This window comes from Cricetulus griseus, chromosome X, assembly GCF_003668045.3.
Source record: "Cricetulus griseus strain 17A/GY chromosome X, alternate assembly CriGri-PICRH-1.0, whole genome shotgun sequence".
Classification (NCBI taxonomy): Eukaryota; Metazoa; Chordata; class Mammalia; order Rodentia; family Cricetidae; genus Cricetulus; species Cricetulus griseus.
In genome coordinates, this window is record NC_048604.1 from 76,226,540 (window position 1) to 76,250,848 (window position 24,309).

General features: G+C 40.7%; 1 protein-coding gene across 2 annotated transcripts in view; it reads right to left on the reverse strand.

Moving 5' to 3' along the window:
* Pcyt1b (phosphate cytidylyltransferase 1, choline, beta) overlaps nucleotides 1–23,752 on the reverse strand; it is a 44,424-nt gene extending 20,672 nt beyond the window's left edge. For both annotated transcript variants that reach the window (XM_035450076.1, XM_027431868.2), the window contains exons 1-5: nucleotides 23,498–23,752; nucleotides 22,626–22,725; nucleotides 16,852–16,968; nucleotides 4,730–4,881; nucleotides 2,882–2,960 (exon numbers count right to left, since the gene is read on the reverse strand). In XM_035450076.1, the coding sequence (XP_035305967.1) occupies nucleotides 2,882–2,960; nucleotides 4,730–4,881; nucleotides 16,852–16,968; nucleotides 22,626–22,725; nucleotides 23,498–23,554 (505 nt within the window). In that variant the 5' untranslated portion in view covers nucleotides 23,555–23,752. The remainder of the gene's footprint in view (nucleotides 1–2,881; nucleotides 2,961–4,729; nucleotides 4,882–16,851; nucleotides 16,969–22,625; nucleotides 22,726–23,497) is intronic.
* Nucleotides 23,753–24,309: the final 557 nt, after the last annotated feature.

Below are 24,309 nucleotides of genomic sequence, written 5' to 3' on the forward strand. Positions count from 1 at the left end.
TGTCAGCCCCACTGGTCTTTTCCTTCAAATACTGCAAGGACTTTGATGGAACACTTCCATTAGCAACTGTCTTTCTGGCCTATGATCTGGATGAGGGACAAAACCACACCCTTCTTGTTTGCTTCTACAGTCTCAAAGCAGGTGACATGCAGGCACTACCAGAATATCTGCTGAATGAACGACAAGATGAATACTGATGCTGAACCCCCTTCCAAAGCCAATTCTCTCTGAATGTTTCTGTCTTGCTGCCCCAAGGCGTCCCTTTGGGACCTTTAAAAACATGTCACCTACACATTCACAGTGTCAGCAGCATGAGAGTACTGCTGATCTTGGAGACAGCATCAGAGGACAGAGTTGGCATTGGCCACTAGGTGGGAAACTATGATCATCTTCTAGGAGGATGAAACCAAACGAATAAAAATGAAATGGATGACAAAAAATGCAAACATTTAACCACATGGATGCAAAGGGAACTCCAACTAGACCAAGTATGGGATCAGGGGTTTGGTAGGTGATGGGTTCTCATGTGACCACAAGCCAGCAGGTCTGGGACAACATCCTCACCTTCATTGGAACAGTTGAAGACTTACCGGGGAAAAACTCCATCATATCTTCTTTAAGATTGATGAAATGTGAAGGTTCTTTAGCTACTAATTGAATTTAGCAAGTCACTTAGACACAGGGGACATGAGCTTGCCCTGTCTGAAGTCAGAGACTTGGGACTCTATGGCTGAGTGTCTGAAAACAGATTTGGAGCTGGGGGAATTTGCTTTGGCTGCTTGAGAGGTAGGTCTCTGAAAGAAGCCAAGCCCTCTGCTGACATAATGAGGCACCCAGCTTCCTCCAAATCCTAATTATTGCTCTGCTAAAAATATTCAGTAATGAGCATGATCAGAGAACCTTTTTTATCATGCTTTTCAGAATTGCAGCATTTGGTTATGGAGCTATTTTAAGAAGCAGCAAAGCACATGTTAATAAAGCAACTTTCAACAGTAGTAGGCACTATCAGAATGATAATGAGTAACGTGGACCTTACAGTCTATTTCATCTCAGCTCCATCTTTCCATCCAGCTTTGCTAGAGGATTTTGACACTTCAGTTCTGACAAACAGAGCCCAGTGTCACACTGTTTAATTTATATGCATGATATCTTGGCTTCGTTTAAAGTGATTTTTGACTCTCCAAATAAACCAGAGTATAAAAGCTGCCGATGGGTGCTCAGATGACTTCTGAGACTTCTCTTCCACAGTGGCCACGCCATGGCCTTTTCTGTGTATATCCCAATTCCATCTTTACAGTGACTCTTCCTCCTGGTGAGGACTTAGTGGAGCAGATTCATGGACCATAGGAAGGATCGCTGGGAAAATGAAGTCACATACCTTTAGTCTTAGGCCTGCACTTCTAGGGAAACAAACCACTACCTGACTCTTTACTTTAGAGAGTGAACTGTAGTGAAGGCTTACGTTGGTAAGTTGCCTATGTTCCATTGCATGGCCCCATGGGCAGCAGTAATTGGACCCAGTGGATTGCAGTTTTTTAAAAAAGAGGCCATGCAGGTAGAAGATGAGGGTATTGGTGTGTGTGGCGGGGGGGGGGGGGGGGGGCTGGAAGGCTGTGGAGAGTATTTGAGTTGGCCATGATCAAGATACACTGTATACATGTATGAAACTCTCAAGGAATAAATTTAAAAAGCAAATGTTTTACAAAGAGTTATATACACACACATACAAAAAATAAGAATAGAGAAAAAGAACTTTTCAAAGAGGCCCACACTACCTTTCCCTTGAATTTGGGTTAGCCTCAGTGACTTGCTTATACTTAAACATTATATAGATGATGGTGTGTGACTTCCAAGGTAGGCCCCAGGAAGCCTTGTGGAACCTGTTAAATGTGCCTGCTCTGTAGATAGGTGCTCCCAGCTTTCATGCTGGGAGAAGCCAAACACAGCTGAGCTCCTACCTTACAGTTAGATGACGGCAGTGCCTATCAGCATCTAGCTAGAGCAGTTCCAAAGAGTCAAGCAAGAAGCTCAGCCTTATGATAGAGGGCTTGTCCAGTACATGAGAAGCTGTAGGTTTTATTCTCAGTACTGCATTAAAAGAAACAAACACACAACAGGCATGGTGGCAAATGCCTTTAATCCCAGCTCTTGGGGAGCAGGAGTAGGCCATCTCTGGGAGTTCCAGGCCAGCCAAATATACATAGTAATTTCTAGGCCAGCCAGAGCTACAGAGTAAGAGTCTGTTACAAAAAAAAATAAATAAAAGAAAACACTCAGACAAGGCCCCCATTAAGACCCTGCTCCACAGAAGTCATGAGCAAAATCAGCCTTTTAAAATCACTACCTTGGGAGTCATTTTGTTATTCCTCCTTTACTAGAGACTACTCACCCAGGGAGGAAACTACTACCAGATGTCCAAGGTAGCTAAGGAATTCTTGACCAGTAATGCAGTTAACCTTGGGGTCTCTTAGCTGATCCTGGTCTATGTCTCTGCTGCTATTTTCACGAATCTGAAAATAGATTCGCCGGCAGCTCTGAACTTAAGAAGGTATTCATCCCCCATGCCATGACCCATCATGATATAACTCATGCACCAACAGGGTTTATTCTCATTCCCCTCTGCACAGTGTTGCTCAGCTTCTCCGCAGCTTCTTTCCTTTGAACTCCTTAAAAGCAAGGTTGTGACTGAAATGTGTCGGGCCCCCAGTTCTTACCAAATCCTCCTGAGTCCTGAGCGAGCTCTTGCAAAGAGGACCGTACAGACCTGGCTGCTTCAGTGATAGTGAGCATTCCAACACTTTGTTTATACACGCAGTAGGCCTAGAGCAGCTATTGTCTTCTGCTTGGCTGTGTGCTGTGGGGGGACAGGAAAATGCCTCACCTGCTTCCTTTATATGCTTATAAACATCATCAGAGCCAGCGGAGGAATATGGAATGTCATCATGAGCCACAAAGTCAATCTGTTGGAGAAAGAGACAAAGGACATTACCACTGGCATGGAGGGGCGGGTTTACAAATCTCCCTCCCTCCCTCCCTCCCATCCCTCCCTCCCTCCCTCCCCCTCCCTCCCTCCCTCCCTCCCTCCCATTGCTTTGCTGAAGTATTTTGTGGCAACAATGAGACAAGTAACTAGCATATATGCCTTCTTGAACAATTTTCCTCTGCTCTGCATGCCTGCTTATCTTCACCCCTGTTTCCTACTACACCAGGTAAACATCCTCTGCAGAGCTTTTAAAGGCCTTTACAGTCAGCCTTTATTCCACCCCATGAGGCCGTTTAGATTAGCAGTTTAATTTGCCAGTGTATCATTGCTACCTAGCATTTACAAGTTATAAAACTCATAAACTGGAAGGAATAATTTGATCAGGATTCCTCAGCCTCAATACCAGTGACAGTAGTGGCTGGGTAATCTTGGGTATGTGTGTCTAGGTGTCCTGTACATTGGAAGACACTGAACAGCACCTCATACCTCCACCCACTAGATGTCAGTGGCACTCCCTAGCAATGTTTCCAGACAATGCCTTTTGGGGTGAAAATTCAAGGAAGAATGTCTGGATTAATGATATGTAACTGCTTAAAAAATAGAAACTGATACATGGTAAATACTCAATATATATTTCATTATTGTTGTTACTAAAGCTGTCCTCAGTACTCAAGCTTAGTTCCCCCTCTTCAATGCATAATAATAACAACTCAGGGTAGCCATGACACTGAACTCACTTTATATAATAGCAAAGTCCTTTGCACAGTGCTGGGCATATGGTAAATAATAAATGGCATCCATCATGGTCATTATTAGTATCCTCTAAAATGCCTGTCGTATGTTGAATATACAATATATGCTAAGTAAAAAAGTATGATTACTGGTAGTAAATCATATTGTAGTTTTTCTTCTTTTCTTTTCATTCTCACCAGGAAATTGTCTCCTCTGCTATTACCCATGCACATTTATCAGTGTTCTCTATTCTCTTCTGCATTGCGAATTTAAAAATAGAAAAGAAAATTCTTAGAACAGCTTAATCTTATTTTTTTGTACTGCTTATAAAAGGAAAGAATAGCTCCTAGTGTGGGGCTGGTAGGCAGATACAAAGAGCATAATTTGATGCAGATCAAAAGAATGTCTCATGTTTTCAACTAATAAAAATCTTATGTCAGTAGGAATCTCAGAGTCACAAAATCATAGCTATAAAGTTCTTTCCTTAAAGCCTCACCCCTGACCTCCCAGATAAGATGTGTGTTCATTAGTTCCATGCCTAAGGATGCCTGTGAGTCTGTGAGGACCAACAATGATGCTGGTGATGACAGGAACAATGGCATCCTTGGAGCTCCTGTCACGGGCCAGCCAGCTTTCCAAGTATTTTACTTGGATTCTTTCATTAGCTCCTTAAAAATGGTCCCACAAGGAGGACAGCAGTCTCATCCAGTTCTATGGTGAAGTAACTGAGTCCAGTGTAATTAAGAACCTTGCTCATGGTTCTCTAGCTAAAGAAAGATGGAGGCAGCATTGGATCTGGCTAGCCCAGCTCTAATACCTGCACTCAAGGCAAGGAAATGATGACAGTCCTTAGTTTTGGGCAAAATAGAGGTGTTACCTCTAGTGATGCTACATGTTGGCCCCTAAAGCTTCCCCTTTAAGAAACAGGGAGAGTCTCTTGGTTTCTTGCAGTCTCAGCTACAGAGCCAGAGTCCTAATCCTGTTACAGGAAAAATGTGGGAGAAAGACAATTACCTTGTGTTTTTCCAGGAACTCTGGCGTGAGAGTCCATGGTGCATCTCTGATGACTTCGTCCACGTAGCGGCAGTGTCTGAGAGCTTCATATCTCTCTGCCTCATTCATCACAGTAAAACCTTTGAATTTGTGAGTCAGGTCATCGCTGCAAACTGAAACGGGCAAAGGTATTAGATACTGTTGCCACCCACCCGTGGACCTGGTTTCTTTGGCAAAACAAAAGGAGTATGCTTTCACTAGATGTTTGGCATCATTTAGCTCGGGTTTTTTTTTTTTTTCCCCAGGAACAAAGGATTATGAGAGGAGAGCAAACCTAAATCCACCAGGAATTCGGAGTTTCATTTTACTGTTAATTATAGCTGCATTCTCTTCTGAGGCTTTTATCAAAATTATTCTGCACACTATCTAATGTGACTTTCCTATCTTTTCATCCTCCTGGCTCACTCTTTGGTAAATGTTATTCAAAAGTGAAATGACCAGATAAAATCAGATAAAGGGACAACAGAAAGAGAGAAGAGAAGCCAAGAGGCCTGCCTGCACTGTACAAGGCTGGACCAATCAATTTCAATTCCAATTCTTTCACAAAATTATTGTACTTAGTAACCCAGTTAGGACACACACATACACACGCACGCGCGCACACACACACACACACACACACACACACACACACACACACGAGAAGGTAGAGAGGGAAAGGGGGGAGAGAGAGAGAGATCTATTTCCTGGATACCGATCCAGTTATTACACATTAGGCCACACAACAAGGAGGTGACAGTTATACAATAGAAGATCTGATCTAACAGGGTTCAACCTTCCCATAATGTCCTGTCCTGTCCTGTCAAGATCTCAGTTTCTAAAGCCCCAGATAGGAATAGTAATTTCCTTTACCTTCAACCTTAGAAAGGAGTGAGCTTTTTATTTTTTGAAGATTTACTTAAAAGTGTTCTAAAATGAACTAAGCAAAAATCATACTTACTCACCTACATTTTGGTTGGCTAAGGCAGATTTCCTAGTGTTCCCTGTGTGCCAGGAAGAAAGGTCCCTATATTTACAGTGTTTATTTACCCAGGTCCTGCTGAGCATCTTGCTGAACCTGGTCAGAGCTGCCCTTGCCACTTTCTTGCAATAAGATTTCCCCATCCTTTTGAAGTATTATGTACACATAGTAAACTCTCTGATCTTAAGGGCAGAAGGTAGCATTTACAGACAAGACTATACTCTTTTTTTCTGGAACTAAATTATGTTCTATCCCCTGAACCAAATCTTGCCACAGAGTAAGTGTAGCCAACTGACATGCTCAGCATCCAGAAAACTTGCCTTTAGAGCTCCTTCACAATCTAATAACCAAGTTATCATTTATGGAAAGATTCCATTGGCTTTGGTGCTCTTGATCAAAAGCTACAAAGTTTCAGTTAGACTGGAGGAATACACTTTAGTGGTCTAGTGTATTACATGGTGACCACTTAATGATAAAGCTTGGTCTACTTTTAAAAGTGCTAAAACAGATTCTAAATACTCTCCCAACAACAACAACAACAACAACAACAAAAGTGAAATCTGTAAGGTGGTGGATATGTTATCATATGGATATAATTACTATATAATTACCTTGATTTCTATCATGTATATATAGATCAAAACATCGAATTGTAGTTAATAAATATACACAAATATTATGTCAATAATAGTCATGTGTCACTTAGTAACAAGGGAAAGTTCTGAGAAGTTCATTGCTAGTTGATTTCATGACTGTGCAAACAGTGAAGCATGCATTTATACAAACTTAGATGGTACAGGTCCATAACTAGATGTTACCTTTTGATACAACCAAGAGGCCTAGTAAGTATAAGATACACAGGGCTGCTACCCATGTAAGAATGAATAATGTTTTATAGTAAGCTATTTAAATAAGTAGGTATATCCTAAATTAACAATGGAAAATAGAGTATAACAAGGGTTTGGTGGTACATACCTACAATCCCAGGACCAGGGAGGCTGAGGCAGGAGGATCATGAATTTGAGGCCAGCCTAGGATACATAACAAAACCCTGCCTCAAACACAAAAAGTATAGTATAATAAATAGTTAAGCCAATAAGATAGTTGTTTCCTATCATTACCAAGTATTATGCAGTGCATATAATTGTATAGACTATATTTTGTGGGGTGGGGACTCAATGTATAGCTCAGGCTGACTTTTAACTTGAGATCTGCTTGCCTCATTTTTCCAAGTTTGGGGATTACAGGTGTGCACCACCATGACCAGTATGGCTGTTTTCATTTTCTGATGAATAGTACCTGACCATAGTAGATTCTTTTTTATTAATTTATTTTTTTAATTTTATGTGCATTGGTGTCAGATCCCCTGGAACTGGAGTTACAGACATTTGTGAGCTGGGAATTGAATCCGAGTCCTCCTGAAAAGCAGTCAATGCTCTTAACCACTGAGCCATCTTTCCAGCCCCCCCATAGTAGGTTCTTAACAAAGATTTGTTGAGTGAATTAATGGTGTCTGATGCATAAAGATGCTCAATAAATGTTAATTATTATTTTAAACTAATAAATTATCAGCAGGTACACTGACAACACATATGCACATGAGACTAATGAATATGTAGGTACACACACAAAAAACCTATATAGCTCCTGTATATTTTTATTTTCCTTTAAAAAAGATTTTGCCGGGCATTGGTGGCACACACCTTTCATCCCAGCACTCAGGAGGCAGAGGCAGGTGGATCTCTGTGAGTTCAAGACCAGCCTGGTCTACAAGAGCTAGTTCCAGGACAGCTTCCAAAGCCACAGAGAAACCTTGTCTCAAAAAACCAAAAAAAAAAAAAAAAGATTTTACTTATTATGTATACGGTATTCTGCCTGCATGCATGCCTTCACAACAGAAGAGGGCACCAGATCTCATTGTAGATGGTTGTGAGCCACCATGTGGTTGCTGGGAATTGAACTCAGGACCTCTGGAAGAGCAGTCAGTGCTCTTAACCTCTGAGCCATCTCTCCAGCCCTATATTTATATCCTCAGTAAATACTTCCTGAGATGCTTTCTATTGTAGCAGTTTAAATTATCAAAATATCAACTGCATACCTGAATCACCCAAGGAGCTTATTAAATAGAAAGATATTTGAATCACATATGGTGGTGCACACCTTTAGGCCCAGCCCTCTGGAGGCAGGGGCATCTCTATGAGTTCCAGGCCAGCCTGGAATACATAGTGAGTTTTAGTCTAGCTAGGGCTGCATAGTGAGACCCCGTCTCAAAAGAAAAAAAAAAAAAGGTGTGTGATGACTTATTTCTTTCACATTAACTCACAATGGCTCCTATAGTCATTTCTCTCTATTGTTAGGATCACACAGGAGTCAATGTCAGCTTTACCAAAACCACTTCGTTTTAGTCACTTACAGTAGGCTGGCATCAAAACCATGGTGCAATCTAGAAAATTGTATAGCCAAGTGTGCAGCAGAGGAAGTAAAGTAGAAGCAGTTAGCAGAAGTGTTACCTATGTGACTACATTGCTTCCTTTGTCAGTGTGTGGAATTTGATAGCCCTTTAAATCAAAGGGGGAAACAATTTGCATGTTATCAATGTTTTTAGTTAAAAAAAAAAACTCATCCTTATTCCTGATAAATTTCACCTGGAGTGAAAACTGGCCTATAATGGCTATCTGTTGTAGTATCTTGCCATAGTTGCATATGTCATGGAATGTTTATCTGGCCAGCATTACCTAGAGGGAGCACCTTTAAAGTAGTTAAATAAATATAATGAATTTTTTAAAAAAAAATCTGTATGTGTGCACGTGTATGTGTCGGTGTTGGTCTGTCTCTGTGTCTCTGTCTCTGTCTCTGCTCTCTCTCTCTCTCTCTCTCTCTCTCTCTCTCTCTCTCTCTCTCTCTCTCTCTCTGTGTGTGTGTGTGTGTGTGTGTGTGTGTGTGTTTGCTGCTCCTTGAGGTTTTGATTCAGTGGGTCTCTGGTGAGGTCCACACAGCTCTGTCTTTGACAAGCTTCATGGTGATTCTGATGCTTATAACATTTGCAAGTCTCCTGAGGCATAATATGAACAGCTTGAGTAAAGAGACCTCTACTTGTCTCTAAATCATCCATCATGGTCAGAGGCAGGGCAGGTAGTAGGGCCATAATGACTATGCATTGATTCACTGATTGTGTCAACTTTTGATTCCATAAATAGGAGCCATTTATGGGCCACACTATTCTTTTTAAAAACAGATCGAGGAGTTTGTAGATGGTCTATCAGAACTTTATTATGGTACTACATCAGGAATCATACTGAGTAGAAATGGATTTCAGATATGTCAGTTCTATATTTCAGAGAGCACAAAACTAAGTCCAGCCTATATGCTTCCCCTTTCTGAATCTTCACCTGAGCAGTTTCATATGACTTTTACATGACCGACATAATGGCCTCCTGATAGACCAGAGAGAAAACAAACATCCTGTTTACGGCAACACACAGCTCCGTTCATACTCAGGAGTGACCTCAAGAAGTAGCTGACCATGCTGCCCCACATTGTCTAAACATTAATTACGCCCAAAGCAGCATTGTTGTTCTTGAGTCTTGGCAAATGCACTCTGACAACCAGATGGAGAACTCCAAGCAGTGGCATTCCATGGATGAATTCATTGCACTCTCTGGGAGCTCGTGCTGCAGCTAACCTATCCTGGCAGCTCACTGTGCTCAAAGTGAAGCACCCTATAGGAAAGAAAAATAGCATAGGACTTGAATTTTTGGACCCCAAAGACTCAGATTCTAATACCAGCACTGCTCCTCTTTTACTGAGAAAGCTGTTTTAATTGTCTGGTCTTTAAAATAGGGTGAAATTTTAAGAATTCAACTTGATGAGCCACATGAATAAAGAGTAATGCTTTAAAATATTAGCCATTTATTAATACTAGTAATAATATAGGAGCATTGGTGGAAATACTCCTTTGGGCTTTGTGCTGTCTTTCCCTTACCCTAACTCCAGTTGCTTATCCAGGGTTCTTGCTACAAACTCCTTTGTAGAAGTGTTAATGTTCAAGATGCTGGTAGACAGTTTGCTTCCTGGCTAGAGCTCCTTGGGAAACTTGTATAAAGGAGAAGATAACAAAAGAGAAGATTCCTTCAAGCAGTGGGCAAAAGGCCAAATGTCTATGGAAACCACAGGAAGCAAGACTAGTGGCAGAACCTTAAATGAGAGATGAGGAATGAATGTCTCTAGTAATTGGTGTTCACATCTGGGTGCAGACCTCAAGTCCCTCAGCTGACAAAGGTACAGTGACGTCACTCTCTGCTAGCAATTATATGTCACTGGATGAAGAGGACAGTGGAGAAAAGGAGGCGTAGGAACTGCCTCTCCTGTTTTTACAGACGTTTCAGACACTTGACTACAGAATGAAGTAATAAGGACAGAGATGGATTTCCCATCTGCCATGCAAAGTGGAATCTTAGAAGAATACTTTTGTTTTAAAGAACTGTTTTCACTGTTGCTTATATTTTCATTGACAAGGGGAGTTCAAATCTGGAGCCTCCTGTATATTAGACTACTGGTCTACCATAGATCCATACCCTCAGCTATAGAGGAGTACTTAATTTTAATTAATAAAATACAATAAAGCATAAACCCAAGTTTGTGAAGTAATATTTACATCTAGTGTACTATAAGTTACCATCATAGTAGTAATAGTACTATATTTGTTGTTTTATTTTGTTCCCTTTGTTTGAGGTAGAGGTAGGTGTTGGTGGGACTTATCCTGTAAAAAAATGGGCTTTGGGCTGGAGAGATGGCTCTGTGATTAAGAGCACCAACTACTCTTCCAGAGGACCCAGGTTCAATTCCTAGCACCCATATTGCAGTTAACATCTGTGTGTAACTTCAGTTCCAGGTGATTTTTTTTTCCAGACAGGGTTTCTCTGTGGCTTTGGAGGCTGTCCTGTGACTCGCTCTTGTAGACCAGGCTGGTCTCGAACTCACAGAGATCCAGTTCCAGGTGATTTGACACCCTCAAACATAGATACATATAAGCAAAACACCAATGCACATAAAATAAAAATACATAAAGAGAAAAATGTTTAGGCTTAAAAAATTCTTTCTGCTGTAAAATTTCAATTTATTGAACTGCACCTTAATATTAAGATGGATAAAAAGTACTTTGTAAGTAGATATTCTCAGTTCATTAAAATGCTGCCAACAGGGTAAGATTGTACAGGAAAAAATTTCAAATCATTACTGGTTGCATGCTTTAAAATCATACATGCAAGTATTGTAATTGTAATTGTAATGGAAATATGGATGTGTCTGTTACTAAAGTTTAAAAGTAAACCACAGTTTCGGGTCCCTTAATGAATTTTATGGAGGCCAGTGAAATAGCTCAGCAGGTAAAAGCACTTGCAGCCAAGCCTGACAACCTGAGTTCGATTCCTGAGAGGTATATGGTAGAAGGAGAGAACCATCTCCTACAAGAGTTCTCTGACCTCCACACATGTGCCAGGGCACACACATGCCCACACTTGCACACACACACACATGTACACACACACTAAATGAATAATTTCTGCTGAACACCAAAGACTTCCACCAAGAACCTGTCCATGAATTTGGACAAACAACAGTGTCTTTATGAATGAAAACTTAGCTTAGCATCATCCAGAGGAATTCCTACAATGACTCTACCTGTAGACGTAATTTGTATGACACACCCTTCATTCAGTTCAGCACAAGCATTTTTATTTGTTCACATATAAGCTGTCTGCTATTAAGTTAGTTTTTGACACTCTGAAAAGATAATCTAAGACAAAAGTCTCCTTGTACTTGGTCCACATAGCCCCAAGGGCATGCAGAGGTGGCAGGGTACTTGAGAACAGGGAGCTTTAAAAAACAACCCAATGTCCAGAGCCTCAACTTCTAGCAGTATAATTCCTTAAACTTGACATGCCAGAGAAAGCCTTTATATCTGAAACTTCCCTCATCACAGTTTCCAAAAGAGGCACCATGCAAACCTCACTGTGGAGTATTGCAAAGGGTGAGGGGTAACACTTTAAACACAAACCTTAAAGGTCATATAGAGCACCATGATCCTATAGGGCAGTGGTTCTCAACCTTCCCAATGCTGCAAGCCTTTAATACAGTTCTTGATGCTGTGGTGACCCCAACCATAAAATTATTTTCATCGCTAATTCATAACTGCAATTTTGTTACTGTGACGCATCACAATGTAAATATCTGATATGCAGGGTATCTGCTATGCGATCCCTGTGAATGGGTCCTTCCACTCACAAAGGGGTCGCAACCCACAGGTTGAGAACCACTGCTCTAGTGCCTCCTTGTCCCCCCCCCAACACACACACACAATTCTGTTACAGGTGAAAGCTGGCGTTAGGCACCAAACAGAGTATAATGGAGAATGATGCAAATTTTGGCCTAACAATTTTGTTTCTGCTTCTCTCATGTATTATCAAAGAACACATGGATCTTGAGGGCCAAGGTCCAGGAATTCAAAGCAAAAGCAGCACTAGAAAGAAATATTGAATGTGAAAAATAGCTTTTTCATGTAGTTAAGGGTAAGCATTTTTCCAGCTATTCTCAACACTCATATTGAATCCTAAAAATGGCTTTTCTCTTGTAGTTAAGAGTAAGCATTTTTTTTCTAGCTATTCACTTCAAAATCACTTTAATAAGCCAAAGCTGTATAGGCTGGTACTGCTGCATCTCAAAAATATATCTGGAATGTTTTCCAGAATTATAAAATTTTTAAGATACACTGCAATAAAAGCCTGGGTAAAACATTCACATTATTTTTATATGCATTGCATCATATTTTACATGCATTATTTTAATGGAAGATGAGAACTTATTTTATAAATTCCATCATAAAATATTTCATTTACAGATATACCATATCTAATTTCATCTTCTAAAATGTTTGTTTTCTATCTCCTCATGATAAAAAATAAAATTACCTACAATTGATTTTTAGTAATATGCCTCTTTCTCTCTTTAAATACATGGGAAACTTTTAATCATGGTACTATGAAAGATAATTGAGTTATTTATGATTTTTATATTTGATTTTCTGCAATTATTCCTGAAAGCCATACATTACAATCACACACACATATATACACACACGCACACTATTTAAAGAATGAATAGCATGCCTTTTATTTTATTTTGATTTATTTATTTATTTTGAGATAGGGTTTCTCTGTGCAACAAGCTCTGGCAGTCCTAAAACTCATTCTGTAGACCAGACTGGCCTCGAAATCAGAGACTCACCTGCCTACCAAGTGCTGGGATTGAAGGTATGTGCCATCATGCCTAGCTCAGAATAATATGCCTTTAAAACAACATATTTCTCACTGGGCGATGGTGGCACATGCCTTTAATTCCAGCACTTGGAAGGCAGAGGCAGGTGGATCGCTGAGGCTTGCCTGGTGTACAGAGTGAGTACCAGGATAGCTAGGACTATACACAGAGAAACTCTGCCTCCAAAAGTCAAAACCAAAACCAATTTTTTTCTCTTGTGAGATTGTCTCAAGTTGGGGTGGGGGGCAGGATGGCGAGATGGCTTAGCAGTTAAGATCAAGTACTGCTCTTGTAGAGGACCTGAGTTTGGTTCCCAACACCCTCATCAGGTGGCTTACATCCTGGTTCACAAATACATGTGATATCAGCTCTAGCGATACACATTACCTTTGGCTTCCACAGGTGCCTGCACTCACATGCACAGACCTCCCCTCCACACACGCGGACACATTATTAAAAATAGGAAACTATTTCTTAAAAAAGAAAATCTATATTTCTCTTCTTATAAATGCCTTATAATCTTATCTGTGAATTGTACCACATTGCAACCAATTTAGGATACTGGCTCATTGTCTTGCTTTTAACATTTGTTGCATTTTATTATTTTAATCTTGGATGATTCTATTTTATATAACATGTTTTATAATCATTTCTTAGTATTTTTCATAAAGCTTCCTGGAATTGTATTAACATAGTTGCATTAAAAGCCTTTTTTTTTGTTGTTTCCAGGTATTAGTAAATCTGACAATAGGTATTCGGTTGTGGGGTATTTGTACACTTTGTGAAGATATATTGTTGTGATTGGCTTAATAAAGAGATGAATGACCAATAGGTAGGCAGGAAGAGGTTAGGCAGGATTTCCTGGGACAGAGAGCACTCTGGGAAGAAGAGAGGCAGAAAAATGCCAATGAGACTCTAAGGAATTCAGATGGTGCAGATCAGAGGTAACCAAAACATGAGGCAAAATGTAGATTAAAAAATATGTGTTAATTAAATTATAAGAGCTAGTTGGGGGAAAGCCTATGCTAAGGCCAAGCTTTCATAATTAATAGTAAGTCTCCACATCATTATTTGTGATCTGGCAGCACAAAGAAAAATCCATCTGCAGGACTCATTTTGCTAATTAAATTAGAAGGCATGTTCTGCAAATCCAGTAGGATAAAATTCCAGCCCCAACACTTTGTTTAAAAAAATGTTTTAAAAGTAAATGCCAAAAACATTTTTTTCAGAAATCGTTGGATTGGCAATGGTGTAATGCAATTACCAATACTTCCATTTCTTTTCTCATTTTGCATGTATCTGCTTGAATAAGTTGCTTTCAAGTAAAGAAGCAAGGGTGATAATTAAGACCCATTTGATAACTCTTGATAAAACCTTTTGTTATAATTTCCCAGAAAGGGAAAGAACAAATGATTCTAAAAAGCTTATAATAAATCTCTTTGCAGGTCAGACCATTTTTAATCCATTCTGTGTGAAAGATCTTATCAAAGTGCCACCTGACAAACAAATAAGAGTGCTTTAGTGGCAATGATAAATTGGTTTTGTGAGTTAGGGCAAATAATTCAGAAAGAACTCAAGGAATTGAGTGGTATCACTTTAACTAACTTCTTCTCTTCCCACCTGTACATTTGTGTGAACAAATATTTTAGTTACTCACTATAACAATGGAAACATAAACAAAATTATTGTCATACCTTGCTTTAATCTGGCAATATGTTATATTCACCCACAGGCACACCCATAAATAGGAACATCCTTGTCATTTTATTAAGAGAACTTGCTGATCACATTTATCTTTATGTTTAACAATCACTTATCAAAATGCATAATGTGGTACTTGGTTGTGTTCTGATTTACAGATGTATTTCTCTTTTAGAGACTATGATAGAAGCAACTAAAAGATTTACAAGTCCTGAAGTATCACACTAGGAAAATTATAGGCAAGAACAAATTTGAAGAGAAAAGGGGAAATGTATAAAGTATTCAAAAATTAAAAGGTTTTTTTGTATTCTGTAAATGTATAATGGCACATTTCAAAGTTTTTAGATGCCACTGGAGGCATTTAAGTGATTGAGAAACAATTTTATTTAACTGAGTTAACTAATTTAATTGGTTTTGGATATGCAAGGTTTATTGTGTAGTTCAAACTGGTCTGGAACTTGCTACATAGCCCAGGATAGACTGAAACTCATGATTCTCCTAACTTAACCTCCCCAGTTCTGGTATTACAGTTATGTGCCAGCATATCTGGGTATAATTTTGTTTTAAAGTTTCAGTGTTATACTTCTGGCTTCTGGTGTGGCATGTTAAAGAGCTTAAATGTCCCTATACCATTGTAAAAAGTAAAAAGTAAGAAACAACTGAAAACCCAGCATGCTTTCATAGATTTATCGGAAAAATGAAGACAGAGGGCAAACTGCTACTTAAAGGGAGGAAGAGAAAGGAAGGTGGGGAGAGACAGAAAGAGAAGAGAGGGAAAGGAAGAGGGAAGGAGAGAGGAATGGAGGAAGGGAACCAGAAATCCACAGGGAGAACCCTGAAGGCACCAGTGGCAGCAAAATGTAAAGTGACAACTTGCCCAGGCTCATGTGGGCTCATGTGAGAGTTTAAAATTCTGGCTCACATAGTTAATTGTGACCCGCCCATACCAAACCACCTCTGAGCTCAGATCACCTAACTGACTTAAGCCCACATGCTGCAGAGGTCTTCCCAGGTCTCCAGTAGCCCAGAAGACTCCAGGTGGCTGTACTCACTCTGGAGACAGGATAAAAGGAAGTGAGCACGAAATAGTTTCTCCTTTGGGTCCCTTCATATAACTTGCCTAATAGCCATTGCTTTTATCATCTTGTCATTCTCAAAGAACTCTATTCAGTAGTCACATGGTTAGTACCCTTAGCAAAATCTGCAAGTTTTCCCTCTGAAATTTCCAGAAAGGGCTTTTAAAAAAATACTTGCATAATATAACATGATATTAGATACTGGAATGTCCTGGCTGTGCATTTTTCCCTCTTAGAGATCTCAAGATTTATAGTGCCTAGTTCAATGTAGCACGCACGGATGGCAGTGGATAGATATGAAACTAATCACAATGAATGGATATACTGCTTCCAGTGCTACAGAAGTGACATGCACGTCTCCACAGTCAAGTACTACACTCTCGCCAAAATTGGAATAGGTGAGCCTTGTGGAGGATGAAACATCAGTCTACACCAAACCATGTGTCTCTTTCTATACTCTTAGGAAATAAGTCAGTTCCTTCATTATGAACCAAGAGGGCCTAGATTATAATTCTCTGTTTCTTTATCACACAGTACTTGGTTATATAAATGATTAGGCCTATCTTATTAGCATAACACCATCCTAAGTGCTACAGGTCACACACAAATAAAATAGATAACGACCTGGTGCACCACCAATCCTCCTAAACCCCTTTAGTTCTCCAAGATTTGAAATCAGAGTAATATTGCATTTTCCTTGATCCTCTAGAAAATTTTAGGAACATAAATTAGATCATGTCACAAATACCAGGAGAAAAGCATTAATGGAAAATATGAGGTGGCTACCCTCGGTGGTATCATTAATCTGTCTCTCTCCCCACCCCCCATCTCTGGTACAATGGTACACAATCTCATAATGTAATTTCTCCTATGGTTTTAAATGTCATTTTAAATTCCAGGTAGTGAACAAGTGAGGTGGTATAGGCTGAACTGGAAACATTAACAATGTCAGATTTTATTGATAGACATCTGAAAGGAATATTTTTCAGGAGCATATTATAAGAGTTTCTGGACAAAGAAAATGCACTTCTTACCTCCTACCAACAAGTAGCTGTTGGGAAACAGTGTTTTTGCTTGCATAAGTGCCCTTGCATGACCTGAGTGGAAGAGGTCAAATATTCCATCTGCATACACTCTAACAGGCCTGTCAACTGTGGAAGAAAGAGACACAGTTAACACAACGGCAGAATAAGGAAGCACCATTACCTTCCATCATTACAGAGCCGTAAGTTTACCTACAGAAAAACAATATCCACATGTTATCAGTTTAACATTAGTGCATGAAACTGATTTTAAAAAAAAAATAGACTCGTGTAAAGGTATCAAAATACAACAACAAAAAATTTCAACTACACAACACACAGTGTTACCTAACAAGGAAGACAATATAGAGCACTGGGAGTTCTCTTCACCCCAGATAGAATCTAGATGTCTGAACCAGTAGTGTGTACCTGTTACTGGGAAAACTGAGGTTCCCTTTTAAAGCTCTTCATCTTGTTAATTAAAGATTTTAGAAATGGACTCAGAAAGATACCTGAGGACAACGTAGAGTTTAGGGGGAAATCCTGGCAACCACCAGGAAGATGGATGGAGACATAGTCATGCCTTTTAAGTGAGGCAGGAACTAGAAATAGATGATTATTAAGAGAGGAAAAATCATCCTCAAGAATGGAAGTGAGGGTCCAGGTGGTGGCGGGGTACACCTTTAATCCCAGCACTTAGGAGGCAGAGGCAGGTGGATCTCTGAGTTCGAGGCCAGCCTGGTCTACAGAGGGAGTGCCAGGACCAAAGAAAGAAAGGAAGGAAGGAAGGAAGGAAGGAAGGAAGGAAGGAAGGAAGGAAGGAAGGAAGGAAGGAAGGAAAGACCTCTGTGAGTTCAAAGCCAGCCTAGAGCAAGTTCTAGCACAGCCTCCAAATCCACAGAGAAACCCTGTCTCAAAAACAAGTGGGTGGAAAAAAGAATGGAAGTGAGCTAGTGAACGGAATAGAGACCTAAAAGCATCCAGTTATGTGGCATATGGTCTTTTTGAGGTTTTCTCCCCTCGCATTTATATCTGAGGCTTTGTTTCATTACAGGCTCTGTTCCTTAGATGATGGCAATGGCAGGTTAAGAACAGGCTTCTAATCTTCCTCTACAGACTCTCTTTTTGTGTTATTTTTTTAAGTCAGTATCTTTCTATATAGCCTTGGTTGGTTTGGAACTCACTATGTAGACCACACTGTCCTTGAACTCAAAGAAATGTGCCTGTCTTTGCCTCCCAAGTGCTGAGATAAAGGTGTGAACCACCACATACAGCCATGTTTATTTTGATACAGCTCTTAAAGTTCCTACACTTTATCACATAATTGGTGGGAACATCAAGGCCTCAGGAGTGGAAGAGCTTGAAGAAAGCCTTGAGTCCTGTTCTCAAAGACAGTGCGGCTTTGGTGTCTACTCGGTGCTCAGATTGCTGCTCATTTTTCTTCCTAATTCCGAAGTTCATTGGTGGTCAAAGTGAACTGTGATGAGGATGTTTTCACCCCAGACATGTGCAAATGTTACAAAGCAAGGCTTATTTCATCTTGGAAGGCAACATGTTTCCCAGCATAGCATTGTACATGGTATAAGAGAGAGTCGACATGGGGCCTACAAGAGAAGGCAGTCAATGAATCAATTTTGTATATAATGTTGGTGCTCTGGGTTAGAAACATCCAATCAGTACACTTGTCCTTTCTAGTCCCGCAGGATGCTATTGCTGAGCCAGGTCAGAAATCCATTTCCTTCTAATCAGAAGGGAATGCTGAGTGGTTGGATTTTACCAATGTAGTGTATAAAGTGGGCACAAATGGAGGAAGAGGGTTGTTGTTCTTTGGTATCTCCATTCTGAAAGCCAAGGAGGAGGAGAAGAGAGACAGAGACAGAGACAGAGAGACAGAGACAGAGAGACAGAGAGAGAACATGTATGCATGCAGAGTATGCATATGGAAGTCAGAGCATAACTTCAGAGCTGTTCACTCCTATTGGGTTTTACAGATCAAAGTAGGTCATCATGATAGTGCAGCAAATATTTTCATCTACTGAATCATCTCACCAGCATGCTGATTTTCTGTATAAACCTAAGAATCCTGCTGACTCTTAAAAATAGATGCATGTATTATATTAATGCTATAAAATGAAATATTTAGGGGTGGGTTATGGCCTCATGGTAGAGTGCCTTCTCAGCATGCACAAGGGCCAGAGTTCCAAAGTCAGCATCAAACCAAAAAAATTGTGAATTGAAAACTTCTATTAAATGATTTAGGATTTATATTTAAAATTGTGATTATTTAATGATGTAAGCCAACCTCATTAATTTAGAACATAAAGAAATATTACATTAATAGATTCAGATGGAACAATGTTGCTAATAAATTAAATTTCTCCAATAAAAAATATGAAGATTTTTATGTCAGATTGAGAACTTCAACTGTATTCAATTATATACTATTTTGAACAAACAGAATTGCTTTCACAGGATTATACTGTATTCTAAATAAGTCGCAGTAAACAGAAAATGCTCTGAAATAACAAACTCTCTAATGAGGGATCTTGGATTTCAATGCTCTTATTCAATTGCAATTCAATTGAGGAAAATTTGTTTTAAGATATAAATCCCACAAGAAAGCAGATGGTAGTTCTGTGAAAGTTTTTGTTAATGATTCAGAGGTGATCAGTATAAATGAATTCAGGAAGCAGAGAGGAAGAAAAGTAAAGAAAGATGGCATAATTACTGGGGAAAGGGCCATTTAGTAAATTTAAAGACTATCTGCATAGTTGATTTAGCAGTCAGATCACGTTTTAAAATTGTAATGTGTCAGCAATTTCCAGACTTGGAAACTCCTACCGGGCCTAAAGCAAAGAGAGGAACCTGGTTTCCTGGTCTCTTCAATGGGGGGAGAAGGAGAAAGAAAGGAGGGGGCAGAGGCGGAAGGAAGGAGTGTGGAAGGGAAGAGAGAGAGGGAGAGAGACTGTGCGGATTGACAGAAGTTGCAAACACAGAGCAAATTGCTACAATGAAATATTATTTCTCTGCTGTATTCACACACCTTCCACCCTCCAGTTCAGGGCCTGAGCATGTCTTCACTTAGCCCTAAGGGTAGCTGAGGACAGCTCTTCACAGGGAAGGCCCTTGTGCTGCATAAAGTAGCAGTTTGAGGTGAAAGGGATTTGAAGTCTTAGGTCTACCCAGTTATGACACCAGTTCTTTAGTCTTCAGGGATTTTTCAAAGATTAAATGAAATGGGGACAGGACAGCCTACGGAGTAGCTGCTTATTAACGTCCACAGACCTTAGGTCCTTTTCTGGTCAGATCTGAAGCTTATCCTTTAACTTCAGCTCAATTCTGTTTTCCAAATAACCACCTTGTTTTCATTTAGATATTGATCTCACCCCTGCTGCCCCCATCTGCACCCCACTGCCACATAACTCGTGTATTGAAGGTTTGGTTCCCAGGACACAGTTCTGTTGGGAGATGGTGGAAACAAGGAGGTGAGGCCTAACTAAATCTTTCCTCTTCCTAACTCCCCCTCAGGTATTTTATCAGAGTGATAGAAAGGTTACTAATAGACACCTGAATTTTCATTTAGAAAGCTCTTGACTTTATTTTTGGGCCAGTATTTCTCAGTATGTGGTCCCTAACCACCAATTTACAGATTATCCAGACCAGGTGTTGGTGGCTCACACCTTAGTCCCATCACTCAGCAGGCAGAGGCAAGTGGATCTCTGTGAGTTTGAGGCCAGCCTGGTCTACAGAGTGACTTCCAGGACAGGCTTCAAAGCAATACAGAGAAAACCCTGTTTTGAAAAAACCAAAAAAAAAAAAAAATGCAGATGGCCATCCTCCATTCCTCATCTGATGGCCGTGGAATGGAGAGACTAATCTCTTTCTTTAAGGATTTTTTTTTTTTTTTGGTTTTTCGAGACAGGGTTTCTTTGTGTAGCTTTGGAGCCTGTCCTGGCACTCGCTCTGGAGACCAGGCTGGCCTCGAACTCACAGAGATCTACCTGCCTCTGCCTCCCAAAAGGATTTTTTTAATACTTATTTTTATTGAAGTTATATGTGTGTGTGCCTGCTTGTCTGTATGTGTACCATGTACATGCAGGTACCCATGGAGGCCAGAAGACAGCGTCAGATCCCCTGGAAGTGGAGTTACAGCCAGCTGTGAGCTGCCACGCGGGTGCTGGGAATTGCACCTGGGTCCTCTGGAAGAGTAACAGATGCTCTTAACTACTGAGCCATCTCTCCAGTCCCTCCATGTGATTCTTTACATACTTGATTCTTACACACTTAAGTATAAAAATGGATCAACGACCTCAACACTTCTGAGGGGTGTCCTTAAAGAAGAAGCTGAGTGTAGAGGTTCAGAGGCTCAAGCTCTACAGTATTTTGGAGCCAAGACCCCAGCTTTTCTGCTCAACAGGTGTTCCCAGAGCAGCAGCATTCCCTGGGAAGTTGTCAGAGTTTCAGCTTCTTGGATCCCACCCCATGTAAACAGAATTAGATACTCCAGTGGGGAGTCCGGGCCATCTGTATGTCCGCAAGTCTTCCTGGTGATGGTGATGCAGGCTCCAGTGTGAGAAGCCCTGCCACTTACCAACTGAAAGACCGTGCACAGTTTGCAAACTCTCTAAGCCTTCTTTTCCTTATGTGTGGAATCCTGAAAGTACTGACCATGTTGAGTTGTGAGAGGAAAATGGCAGGAGACACATAAAGACCAGCACCTTGTACACGTTTAATAAATGCTTACTACAGAGCTGGAGGGATGGCTCAGAGGTTAAGAGCACTGGCTGCTCTTCTAGAGGTCCTGAGTTCAATTCCCAGCAACCACATGGTGGCTCACAACCATCTGTAATAAGATCTGGTGCCCCGTTCTGGCCTGCAGGGATACATGCAGACAGAGCACTGCATATATAATAAAACTAAATAAATCTTTAATAAATAAATAAACAAATAAATGCCTATTACTATTAGGAAATAAACTGCCCCTTGCCTCACAGATTCCTTTAAGCTTGGGTTGGTTGGGTTTTGCAGTGGCAGTAGGAGATTACTCTGTTATGCCATCCTATGTCTCAAAGCTTAACCCACTCTAGTCTTATTTTGCACTCCATCCTAACCAACTGGAATGATCCACACTTCCTCTCAGACAACTCTCTATCTCTGTGCTTTCCTGCACTGCTCCTATTCTACCCTCCCAGAAGAACTTGTATGTTCTGTAGACATGGTCCAAAACATCTCCCAAAAGAAACAGCTAGTTTCTGCTCCCTCCCTGAAGTCTTGCCTGACCTCTCCAGGCCATATGAATGTGTCATTTTTTGAACTGCCACTTATCATCAGTGTTGGACATTCATACACGTGCCTGTAGCTTTTCCTTCATGTCTGTCTAGTCTCTTTGATTATTGTGAAAGCCCTTGGGAAGCAGAAATGGCACTTTATAGTTCCTTTTACATCTCTTTCCCACTGCTTTTTTTTTTTTTTTTTTTTTTTTTTTTTTTTTTTTTTTTTTTTTAGTAGGGTCTCACTTTGCAACCCAGGCTGTCCTGGAATACATCCTATGTAACCCATGCTGGCCTCAAATTCATAGTAGTTCTCCTGCTTCAGCCTCCTCAGTGCTGAGACTACAGTTGCAAGCTACCATACCCAACTAGTTCTCAACATTAATGTTCACCCTTCTTGCACTATGCTACAATCACAAAATTCTGCTGTGGAAGTGAGCATTGCTCACATAATGCTTTGTGATCCTGCAAGTGGCAAGACAAAGTCCATTTGAGAAACGAGAACAACAGCCTTACCTGGTGTTCCTAAGCGGGCCTGGGCAATGGTCAGTTTTTCATGAGGTGCTTGGCACTGGCAGCTGGATTCATCTGCAAATGGGGCTGGTGCAGTCAGGGTCTAGAAGGGAAAACAGAGAAGGGGAATGAATACATTCTGATCAACATTTCTTCACCATCAACCTTCCTTGAAGTTTCCTGTTTGGTAGATAGGTACTACTAAGAATAATATAGCAGGCCTTGATGGTTCATACCTGTAGTCCCAGTGTTCAACTCAACAAGCCAAGGCAGGGAGATCACAATGAGTTCCAGGGCCAGCCTGAGCTATGGAGGAGTTCCTCAATGTTCCACAACGGTTTGGGCTTCAAAGAGTGAGACCCAAGGGGATGGGGATGAAATAGAATATATGTGATGGGCCTGCCAGAGCGACAGTATACTTCTGGAAATAAAGCGTTGTCACCATCCCTTCCCCCTCCTCTTTAACTGATGCATCAGGAAAATTAAGAGCACGTCAGGCATGGTGGCTCACAGACACAATCTCAACCCTCAGGCTGAGGCAGGATGATGGAAAGTTCAAGGCCATGTCTTAACACAGAAGAACAAATAACATTCAAAAGAAGAAATAACAGAGCTGCACAGTGCCTACCATATGCCGGGTGCTACATGAAATGTTCTGGAGCTGTCACCTCTTTCTGGCTTCCCAGCACACTATGCTGCATACATATTCCTATCTTTCCATAGGATGCAGTCATCCTATGCCTATTTCACAGAAAAGGCAACCGAGGCTCAGTAGGATTAAGAAATATGCTAAGTCATGCCCTTGGAAAATCATTAATGCCCAGCTTTGAGCATTTCCCAACCAACAAGGGCAGTCTTCAGATATTTAGACTCACCCACACTCGGGACACTCGGCTGAAAGGACCCTCATATTCGGAAGCGTGGCACGACATCTCCTGTAATACACACACACACACACACACACACACACACACACACACACACACACCAGCCTGTCCAATCACAAATGCTGATGTCTCTTCAGTGCAAAGGCCAAGGCTGATATCTGCACCCGGAGAGCCTAAAAGCACAGTAATTCTGGCGGGCTGCAGATAACTGCTCCTGTGGTAGCTTCCCCAGCTACCAATGGCTAGAGGCCCCGCCCCAGGCAGCTTGGGCTGCCGCTCTGGGGAACGCTGTGAGAAAGATGTAGTCACTTGGAAGCCTGCCCAGGAAGTGGCCCTGCATTTTTTAGTCAGCCTCTTAAAATGAAAACCTCACTCTCTCCAGACAGAGGAAGACAAAGCGGGTGGTGTTTTTGTAAACAGGGCAATCCAGGGTTGTCCATTTGCAGTCTTCGAGCTATGTCATTACCACAGCCACCACTACATCATCCTCCGTTGTTGTTGTTTTTTTAAAGCTAAGGTTCACTAGTCACTGTAAACATTACTCACAGTGCTGCATGAATTGCTTATTAGAGATGGAGACAGGTGCTATTCCTTAACTTGGGAAGATTTAACCGAGGAAGTATCTACACATTTGAACAGGGGATGTGATTTACTTCTGCCATTCATTTATTCATATCTCTTCAATCACTCATTCATCCATCAAATATGTAAAGTGCCATCATACTAAAATCTGAGGCTAGATGTAGAGATAAGACTAGCCCAGTCCTTGGCTTTTTAAATGTTTCTTTTTAAAGATGGGG